General features: G+C 36.0%; 1 protein-coding gene across 1 annotated transcript; it reads right to left on the bottom strand.

Annotated features, from left to right (window-relative positions):
* Nucleotides 1-964: 964 nt before the first annotated feature.
* LOC117340092 (aldo-keto reductase family 1 member B1-like) lies at nucleotides 965-11,151 on the bottom strand. Its single transcript, XM_033901879.1, has 10 exons — nucleotides 11,026-11,151; nucleotides 10,083-10,256; nucleotides 9,291-9,407; nucleotides 8,708-8,785; nucleotides 7,895-8,014; nucleotides 7,627-7,733; nucleotides 7,154-7,235; nucleotides 6,380-6,463; nucleotides 5,387-5,475; nucleotides 965-1,257 (listed from the first exon to the last, which is right to left on the bottom strand). Exons 1-10 carry the CDS (start codon nucleotides 11,095-11,097, stop codon nucleotides 1,215-1,217), a joined length of 966 nt encoding a protein of 321 aa, XP_033757770.1. The 5' UTR covers nucleotides 11,098-11,151; the 3' UTR covers nucleotides 965-1,214.
* Nucleotides 11,152-11,654: the final 503 nt, after the last annotated feature.

Genomic DNA, 11,654 nt, shown 5'->3' with positions numbered 1-11,654 from the left:
TTTTCTCGTAATTTTGTATCCAGCAATAACCATTCAATATTTATCACCCCATTGACCAAATGCAGTGCTGTATTTGGATCATTGTGTCCTTGACATCAATGCCAAATGTCAATTGAATGCAAAAGAAATAATTTCAAGTTAACAATAAATAAATCAATATGCAGTTTTAATATTTGTCTTAAAATCCAATACCTCAAGTTAGTTAAAATGTAAGCAAATGACATTTGGATATGTTAATTTACCATTAAAATTAAAATTTGATATAATTAAGAATTCTAGTTCTGTAAAAATTTAATGGGAATATTTCAAGTTCATGTGTAATAAAAGAGAAATCAGCTGTTTTGTCACCTCCACAAAGAAATCCATTTTCCAGCTGCTACTTATTTTCATTAATTGATGTTATGAAATTAAGATAATGAAATAAAATCAATTGTTGAATATGTTTGTCTGTAGTCGACTAAATTATTTCTATCCCCACGTTTAGATCACTTAGCTGCTTTAAAAGTGCTTATAAAAAGGGACAGCTTCCATCATCTATTAGATGTCCTCCACATTATCTTTAAATTGCTACTGGTCCTGAATGAGTGGTTGATTTCAATCAACTTAAGGGGGACTTGAAGGGGGAATCAATGTAGTATTTAAAAAAAGGTCTGGCTCCCCTTTGGGTGAGGGAAGGGTCCAAAAGGGGGATTTGAGGTAAAGTATTTCAATTCCTTCTATGCAGCCCGATGGATTGAAAATTTGACAACGGAACAGAACAGTTGGCTCTCCTAGGGGACGGACCAAATTGAGATATTAAGTATTTTTGTGAAGTGGTTCTTTACGGAGCTTGTTTAAATTTAGTCTTCAGCATCATTGGACTGCAGAAACTGAATATTGTATCCATGTGTATAACTAAAATTATTGGCCTCAGTCTGAGAAGACTCTAGTCAAACTTTGTTATTAAAGTTACAAAAAAACAACAACATTTGTATACGTTGGATTATAATTTAGAAGTGAAAACAGTTGATCAACACATACATTGACATTGGAGGCTATAGCTATTGTTAGTCTAATATAAAATTTTATTTCTATATGGTATAATTTGAGGTATAATCTAAATAAATATTCTTATAACAATATGATTAAAACGTTAGTGAAGATATATAAAATACATTATGTATACATATTTTGTGCAGCATTGTTCCATCGTTTGCTGTCTGATTCCTCAATTTCTAAAATTCTTCATGGAACGGATAGTAGGGGCTGTGCGTGGCACTGTAAGAAAACCAAACATGTGTATGAGATTTAACGCCATTTCTCAGTATTTCAAACGTTAAAAAAAACTTAAATCAAAATGTGTAAGGTTATCCTGGTTATTCAAAAACTAATGTTGGGAATAACATAACATTTTATATTCATATAATGTTAACAGAAATCAGGAATATCCTTATTGGATAGATAGCAAATCCCGATGACTCATCGATATAAAAATCTTCGAAACATAGTTTCTATATCATAAAATCATCAATCGTGTAGGGAAATAACGTGAGATAAGAAAAAGTAGAAAACATACATTTTGTAGACTCTAATATCTGTTTTGGGTATTAAAAGTCTAAAACAACTGGTTTGAACTTATAAAACAACTTTAACATTTCAGTTTCAGAATTAATAAGATAAAAACCTCTTTTATCCAGGAAATAAGCTCTCTTTTCGTTTTGTTTAGCTATCCAGATCCTAATAGACATCTTCTAATGGCAGAATGTGTCAGTCTTAAGGCCCTGTCACACTATAGCGTTTTGTTGGACGTTTGGTTGCGTTTTGAAAAATTGGAGAAACGTCGGGGAACGTCGACGTTCTTCAAATTGAGTTTCTAGGTCAACGTTGTTATAACGTTCTTGTAACGCTTGGGTAACGCTCAGACAACGTTCACTCAGCGTCAGATGACATTTGTGGTCGAAAATAGCAGCAAAATCTAGCGTTCCATTGCGTTCTCTGTCATTCTTCTGAGGGCTTTTGACTCTGTGAAAGTTCCAACAGGGCTGGCGTGGCCTCTGCAAGCCCCTTATATATGGCAAGTGCCTGTCAAACGCTCCTGAACGCTACCAGTAGGTTACAGGCGCGTTACAAGGACGTTACATGGACGTTACACTGACGTTGGAAAAATTCAGAACGCTGACATACGTTAAAAGAGCGTTGCATGAGCGTTAATAACGCTCAGTGAACGCTCAGTGAACGCTGAGAAACGTTGGCGACACGCTGGATAGACGTTCGACGGACGTTACACAGGCGTTACCCAAGCGCTAGCCACGCGCTGGACACTCGATCCTGATGGACCGTCGTCCGCCTAGCGTCCAGGGAACGTCCTGACGTTCGAGTTACGTTCGAGTAACGCCCGCCAACTTTCGTGTAGCGTTCCTCTAACGCGTAAGTAGCGTTTTGGTAGAACGTCGTGAATTTTTGTGCACACCCAAAAATATTTTTCACCCTCAGCGTTCGTCGGCGTCCCTCAACGTTCCTAAACGTTTGTCGACGCTCGTCTATCTTTCTTATAACTTGTTTCCAACGTTCTCGACGTTCCTCTGCGTTTCGCAACACGTTACTCGAACGCTGGTGAGAACCCCGTAGTGTGACAGGCCCTTCACGTATAGTCTCTGTATAGAACCAACCGCCGACCTATTTACCATATATTTACCTGTGTATATCATGAAGGAATGATGGGTGTATGCTAGTGTTCACTGGTACACGCGGATGAACAAATATATCCGGTAGTGCAAATTAGAACAATGTACATCTCCCAAGGTCGTGCTCCCATCGAAGGTCAAGCGCTATAAAGCATGCCCGGTCAGACAAATTTGAGAGCAAAAAGGAAAGTTGCACTGTATGCTTTAACTTCATTGCACTAAATGAAAGATGTGTAATATGAACTGCATATGCGGTTGCCACTAACAGTTACAAGCAGGCGCGTAGCCAGACCTAAATGAAAGTGGAAGCCCGGTCGGGCAAAAGGTCCGACGGAAGGACGTAGGGCTTCCTATATATCTACTGAATGCCCTCTCGCATGGAGGGGGGTTGCGGGGATATCCCCTGGAATTTTTTGGTATTTATAGATAAACAGAGGTGATTAGCATATTTTACGAGAAACATACTAGCACAAAACATCGATATTGATTCAAAATATGAATCGTGTATATGTTCAGTTGATAAATCATACAAATGTCATACACATGTATATGAAAACTAAAGTGTGTGTTTTAATAGACGATGGATTAATAGCTTTTATATATAATTAATAAACATGGTCACCACTGTGTCTAAATCTACAAAATCGCAACACGCATGCAACAATGTCAGAGAGGCATGGTTGATCTTAGGTACGAGGGCTGATTGATATTCTGTGAGCCTCATATTGTATTGTTTTTCAACAAAATTCCATTCAGTATCTATACACTTTTGCCAGCGGTGTTTAAGGGCCTGGCTGTTAACGTCATCGTCGGACTAAAAGTGGGTACCTGAAATACTGTATCTGTTTTCAGTTTTGGAAATAGATGAAAGTATAACGGAGCGAGATCACGTGAATAAGGCGGATGATCAATCAATTTAAAGCCACAATCGTCAATTGCAGCCATGGGAATAAGAGACTTGTGAACAGGAGCATTGTTCTGATCGAATATCACCCATTTAATGAGCTTTCCGCGCCGCTTAAGTTTAATATTTTCCCGTAACTGCTTCAGAAGTGAAGCGTAGTATGTGCCGTTGGTTGTTTGTCCCTTTTGGAGATACTATAAAACCAGAGTACCATTCGCATCCCAGAAACCTTCCCAGCTGATGGAACAGTCTTTGCCTTCTTTGGCGGGGGAGAGCCAGGGTGCTTCCATTGTTTCGATTGTTGTTTGGCCTCTGGGGTAAATTTAAATGATGGACCCATGTGTCATCCATAGTGACAAATCTCTGAAGAAAGTGGGCAGGATCTTCCTCAAAAAGGTTAATATTAGCATGCGATGATGTGCTTCAGATCAAGTGTCAGAAGTCTTGGTACCCTTCGGGATGAAAGTTTTCTCACTGCCAGATCCTCGGTCAGAATGGAATGTAATCCTTCTTGTCAAATACCAATCATACTGGCTATATATATTTCTGGTACTCGTCTTTCAGTCATAACAATATCATGAAAACTATTAAACATTTCTGGGGTTGCAACATGGACAGGCCTTCCAGGCTCTGTCGGCCGCGCATAAATTCCGCCACCCACCTTTACACTGTAGCGTATGAAGGCGCATCTTTTCCTTGTGTTGCTACCATATCATTATGGATATCCTTAGGTGTTAAACCTGTTTTATGCAAATATTAGATCACCCCTCTTTCACCGATTTTGTACATTTTGCAAAAACCGCTGGTCTTGCTTACTTTAGAGTGCTACTTCGTCGATATAAATTAACCAAATGAGACCAGTCCTTGCATCATTCAATATGAGGCTCACAACATATCAATCAGTCCTCGTATGTCTTTAGCCGACGCATGATGCTGAAGACGTAACAGACATATATATGTAGAATCTCTAGACACCTGGAGACGTTCGGATACAGTGTTAAACAATCTAGACGCCGATGAATAGGCCTACATTAATTACAGGTTAATATAGGGTTTGGTTGGAAACCATTCAAAGGAATTTCAACATTTTCATATCATACTATTAAAACAATAGATCTGTTTGTTTGAAAATTATCTCATGAAAAAAATGTCATCTTGGCAAAATGATGTGGACGCCCGGTGGTACTGGCGTACCCCTGGCTACGCGCCTGACAAGTATGAAGGACAATATACAGGTATAGTCACGCTAAGTCATATCAATTTGACGTAAAACTTAGGTTTCGTTCTAAATCACACTACCTGAATTTGTTACATAACTGATAATTTTGATGGAAAATGTTCAATCAGAACAAAACTCATGTGGTTCGTTTTTGTATCGGGGGTTTTGAGGTCATTTAAGATAATGAATCATAATTATGTTATATGGTGGAAAAAATGAGACACAGTCTTCGTACTAGGTGGTGCCTAATGTCTGCAGGCTATATTTATGATACGGAAACAGTCCAGTTTGTTTGTTTTTTAAGGCATCAATACAAATTAGCTGGATTATTAAGTTACACATCTGGTTTCATTTGCTATTCAGCTGAAACAGGTAATCGTTATCATTGTTTTGGTCCACGATATCCTTTATAAGTAGGAATACAGCAGATCGTAACCCCTGCAGTAACAAGGGTGTGAAAGACAAACATGATTGTATCAATTCTACAACTCTAAGATGTGAGTAAACATGCAGGCGAAGCCATATCAAGCATAAAGACAAGATTGTTGTGTGAAATATAATTTCTACACAGCTATGCTACTTTACAAAAATGCGTCATACTCAAAATCTGCCCAGGTACAAACACGGAAATTCCTATTGACCCTGTTGATGGCATTCATTTCGTCTTCATCCAGCGCAAAGTCAAAAAGCTGCAATATAATATGAGAATGTGCCAATAAACACAACGATCTCAGTTTTGCTTATAAGACTATTTAGTTATTTGCTATTATTGCTAGAAAGTTCAGAATTTTATCATGAAGGTGAAATTAATACATTAATAACACATGATATTTTCTTAAAAGTCGATGGTTTGCTTAACATTCAGAACCTCTTCATGTATTTACTCTATGTTGAACTGTTATGTTGTAGACTGAATTATAATATACCAACTAACCAGTACGTTTCACTAGTATTATGTTATTTGTGACAGTTAACATTTGTTTAATACGACGTACCAATACATTTACCTCACATTGTATAATTTGAGTGATACCGGAGGTATTCGTGTTTGTTATAGAGTTACGTACTCTAAAACGTTCTCAATTACAAAAACAAATCATAATTTTGTGTTTATTTTAGTCACACTTTCTGCCTTCACATATCCTTTCTATTGTTTTCATTTTTAGAATATTTTGTGATGTCATAAGGTATTATGGTCAAAATGTTCCAAGTAATATAGTTTATTAAAAACAGTGGAAACCACTGAAGCATACGTTTGTTTTTCAAAATAAAGTACTGAACCGAACAAAAATTTCTACATATAGTCCGTAACACCCTGTATATTGGCCGAGGGATGTACGATTTTAAACACTAAAATGCCTACTGTTGGATGTCTGTTGAAGTGGGCTATATTACATTATCAATGTATTTTGAGTACTACAATTTTGGTAATCTCATCTTACATTTACCCGACATTAAAGTGTTAGTAACATGGGTCACTATTGCAAAGATATTTATTTGTCAGTGTTTAATTAAGTACTTATAAATAAAACTATGTCGTGTCATTTGCAGTAACAATTACACTACACATACAGAAATAGTATTCGAACCTACTTCAATGTTTTGCTTTTGTCTGGATTCGGACACGCTCTTCGGTATGACGATATAGCCTCTTTGTATGCCCCATCGTAGTACAACCTTGATATGAATAAAAACAGTCATTAATTGTTTTATTTGATTCAAAGATATTTGATTGCATTCTTTAAATATAAATAATGTTATTAAATGATCGAAGGGAAGCAACTCCTGTTAACAGACATTAAGATACTTTGTAACGAATGAATGATCCACCACAAAAAATAAATCATCATTATTTCATTATTTCGTATACTAGATTGGATACTCATATATTTCCTTATGAATGTAAAAAGGGGTTTTAACGAAAGCGACGATCCTCTCCACTATAATTCGCACATCAATTATTGAAAGAAACAAAAAATAAAATACATTCAGAGTTGTTTCCAAAGTACATGGATAAATATATGAAATAGGAAAAACTTGAGAGCTTATACATCACCAGCATTCAGAGACATCTCTCAAGACGGATCTCGTTTAAGGATCATTGTGGAGATTGTCAGTGTTAAGCGAGCTAACAGAATTACAGAAAGACTGAAGATGAGCTTGTTACTTCAAGTACAGTGTTTACGATGTATCCGTACACGTCTCTTTTCAAAAAATCTTAATATTATGCGTTTACAATTTTCAGTGCGTTGGACAGACGTCCTCCTTCACTCCTAGATGTGTATTGATTTCTATCGTTGTTACATGTAGCAAGTATTTTAGTATGATTGCTTTTTTTTAGAATAAAACCAGAAATATCTTACTGACCTGACCAGCAGATTTGTTATACCGAGCTGCCATCTTCAAAATGTCTGGCTCCTCTAGTAATACTGGATCGTCCGGTTTCGCCCTGATAGTCACACAGTATATTGTAAGATTGCATCGTTAGGATTTACTCTAAGAACTTAAAATCCTATGTCGAATCTCCAACCCACTGATATACGGAAATACTTTGAATACTTTGTTTGGTATTATGTTTCTAATCATTACATTCTTGAATGCTTTGTTATGCATAACACATAAACATAAAACATGTATCGTTAACGTAAATTCGCAAAGCATCAATGTTGACTAAATTCGTGTTGATAACTATTTATACACAGGCAAAATGTCTTGAGGTCAATTTGACCTGAAAAAATATTGACTTGAAATTGACCTGAATTTGACCTGAATTGACATGAAGACATTTTGCCTGTGTATAATACACGTAATGTATTTCTAGACATTCGTTTTACACTTACCATGGCCGCTCAGCAGACCCAAGTGGGGAATAAGCAATTACAGCAATGCCTTTGGATTTACAGAATTGTAATAACTTTTCGTTGGAATTGTGGGGAGATATTTCGATCTGAAATTTAACAAAAGCAGTCAATAAAATGCCGTTATAGACAATATTTGAGATACATGTTCAGGAATTAAGGCGTTTATACATTGTGCGTGTTTAGTTTTAACGTCAAATGTGTTTTGATATTACTTTTGTTAAATTCGAAGAATAGAATTTGTTCTTACCTCGTTACAGGTTATCGGATATTTCAAACCAAGATCCATAATCTTCTGGATTTGTTTTGAATTGAAGTTTGATACCCCAATCGATCTACACAAACCCTGGTCCACCAAATCCTGCATGGCCTGTCACAAATACAGCATTTGCATAATGCATTGAACATCCCTTATAATGACTATTTCTCATATAAGTTTTTTTGCAGATTATTTAAGTCAAATTTAAAGAAAGATTCAAAGAAAATGATATATCCTAAATAAGCACATTTTACATAGATTTCTTGTTGTGTATCATTGCCTGGTACAAAAGTGTTCCCCAAAGGTCTAATATGTCTGTACTGTAAGGTCCTGATGACATATATAACATCAATTATATATCATCAAATGCCATTGGCAGTATAATAATGTAATTATCAGAACATCAACATATCATACATTAGAAGCAACATAGATTTTCAATACATTTAGAACAGAAAAATAATGAGAAGTCCTTCCCGTCCATGTGTCAGTATTTTCTGCATAATAATCATCAAAAGCCAACACACCCCTGCCTCCATGTTTCAATAGCGTCTGCATAATGATCATCTGAAGTCAATCCCACCCCGCCTCCATGTTTTAATAGCCTCTGCATAATAATCATCAGAAGCCAAACCCAACCCTGCCTCCATGTTTCCGTATTATCTGCATAATAACCATCAAAAGTCAACCCCATTCCCACCCCGCCTCCATGTTTCAATATCGTCTCCATAATATTCAGCAGAAGTCATCCCCACCGCGCCTCCATGTTTCAGCATTGTCTTTATAATTATGAGAAGTTCTCACCGTCCATGTTTCAGTATAGTCTATATCGATAACATCAGCCTTGCCATCTGGTGCTACGGGGAGTAATCCGGCATTTTCCTGAAATATTTAATATTGTAGAAAATCTCACTATGTCAAAACACCAAACGGTCTCGTACGTTTCGATAGTACTCTAGTTAGTTGATAATTGAGCAGCAGGTGTGTTAACACCCCATCCAGCTAAGTATTTTTATTTGACTAAAAAGTGGTGTTTATTATTTTTTTCTTCGTTCCATATTTATCTATATTATGTTACATATATACAAGGCAAAATATAGCACACCTTCTGTATACGATAGTACAAACTGTACTGCAGATGTACATTTAATAATTTCTCTTCAATAATAAATCAATTTTACACCTATTTTCAATTCCGACATTCTATTATACTTACTACACGCAGTATTAAGTGATATTGCTGCTAGTATACATTACCCTTAGTATACAGGACAAAACGTTCGTAAATTAAACAGTGACATGGAAATTAATTTACAAAACACTTAATACAAATGCAAACGAAAATGAACACAAAACTAATTCAGTGTTTAATAGTGTATGTCCTTACCCGCATAGGAAAAGGCCAGTGTATAAGGTACAAGTCAACATAGTCCATACCGAGGCTGGCCAAGGACTCCTTACATCCCTCCGGTACTCGCGCCTTGCTGTGGTAGGTGTTCCATAACTGAAACGTATAAGATGTATACTATTAACGTTTTTGAAATATGATATCAAATATGTTTACTGTAATCAGTTTGAGGAAGTATGGATAAATGTATCATAGGAAACCCCTGGTAATTCTGTTTCCGTGTTTCGGAGTGTCGAGGTTTTACGATGATTGGGTGAATGCAAATCTTAATAATTAATGCACAACACATATATGCCCTGATACAGAGAGCTTAAATTACAGCTTTTAATGTGTCCATATGTGTTAAAAGGATGTTAGTAAATAGGGCATAGATATTCTTTCAAATAAATTGTACATGTACATATGTTTCATGTAATTCTCCGTATTAAGATACGAGACAAGCTAACGTTTACTTAACATCAGACTATTTTATATTAACATCGTATTAAGATTATGCTTCATGCATCTGATAAAGTATAAATTAGTTGTCTGATCCATTCCAGCTGTTCCCATTTTTCGCCGGGTATTAAGATCAACACTATTTTCACCAAAGTGTATCCACCCTTTTTCCTTGTCCAACACGTCACTAATATTTTATTTGAGTTTAACTAAATCGTAAAGGCATTCGTTTCAGATTAGATTTTACATCAGATTATAAAGAATGATATCAGTTGTCGTTAAACGTTGATATCATTAAGTAATGGAAGTGAATACTCATGACTAAAAACTTACTTTAGAAGTGATGAACAGGTCCTCCCGTTTGACAACTCCGTTATCAATACATTCTTTAATTGCCTTTCCTATCTCCTGCTCATTTTCATAGATTAACGCACAATCGAAATGTCGGTATCCCAGCTTTATTGCGGTTTTCACAGCTTCTCCGATACTTGTTTGTCCTGGTTTAGACTAAAGCAACGTATGTATATAATAACATGGAAGTTGTCGTCAGATTATTTTGTAAGACAACCAGTCACACACAATGTTCAAATCGAAAAATATTTCTAAGAATATGTACAATGTTGTACAACGTAGGTTCCTAGGTTATTTTATTGTAGATCGGCCGTACCACATAAAGAAATGTTTTTGCAATACACAGCGCGCCAATAGACCTTGGTGATCTACTTTGAGAATCACTGAGGTCACGTTATATTTTACCTGTATTTTTACCCCAGACCTACCTTTTGTCTTACTTATATGTCTTTTATTGTTGATAGACCTTCTACCACATTAACAAATGTCTTAGATGTCTCATACGTTGAATTAGGAAAACTTTATCACACGGAAAAACGAAAGACACTCATTCAAGTTTCATAACTAAAACCTTTGTATCTACAACTCACCATACACTATCTATTACGTCATGTTGGAAGTACAGTCGGGTATTTGTTGGCAGCCCTCACGCCCTAATTTCATATCATCTACTAGACAAATGTACCTCAACACAATAACCAGTAATACGAATATACTTATCAGGAATACAAATACAAAAAAAGTACAAAAGAAGTGAGTCCATTTGCAATGTTTGGCATATCGTTTATGTTAATGCAGACTAATATTTGCTAAAACATGTCTACCCAGTTCGGCCCATCTAATCAGAGATATACTACTAGCGGAAGTCATTCGCAAAACACAATGTTTGATATTCCTGTTTAAATCATTTTCGTAAACAACCTACCATCCAGGTACCAAGTCCAACACATGGTATCTTATACCCATTAATCAGCGTTTGTTCTGGTATAGCTGCCATCGTAATATGGTTATATGGTGGATAGAAATCACAAAATGTCGTCCAAACACTTTATCATTCAATGTATGGAGGACTGTGTGGTTATCTATCCGGCCGCGTTATGTATTGTATTAGCATAAAGACATCATACGTTCAGTCAAATATAATACAAGCATGCCTTCTATATGGTCTTAACAAATATAAGACAAACATGCCTTCTATATGATTTTAACAAATTTGATAAGGTACAAAATTGCAGAATTAATTGAATTTATTTGATCTGATAATATAATATTGATATAATATTTCATCATCGACATCTAATGCTACCCGAGTTCAGGTATATGTAGCAATGGTGTTATTTTGTTATATATACGACATAAAAGGCTACCCGAGTTCAGGTATATGTAGCAATGGTGTTATTTTGTTATATATACGACATCTAATGCTACCCGAGTTCAGGTATATGTAGCAACGGTGTTATTTTGTTATATACGACATTAAAGGCTACCCGAGTTCAGGTATATGTAGCAATGGTGTTATTTTGTTATATATACGACATTAAAGGCTACCCGAGT

Source organism: Pecten maximus, chromosome 12, assembly GCF_902652985.1.
Source record: "Pecten maximus chromosome 12, xPecMax1.1, whole genome shotgun sequence".
NCBI classification, from domain to species: Eukaryota; Metazoa; Mollusca; class Bivalvia; order Pectinida; family Pectinidae; genus Pecten; species Pecten maximus.
The sequence above is the reverse complement of the archived record's forward strand: the minus strand, read 5'-3'. Positions and strand labels throughout refer to the sequence as shown.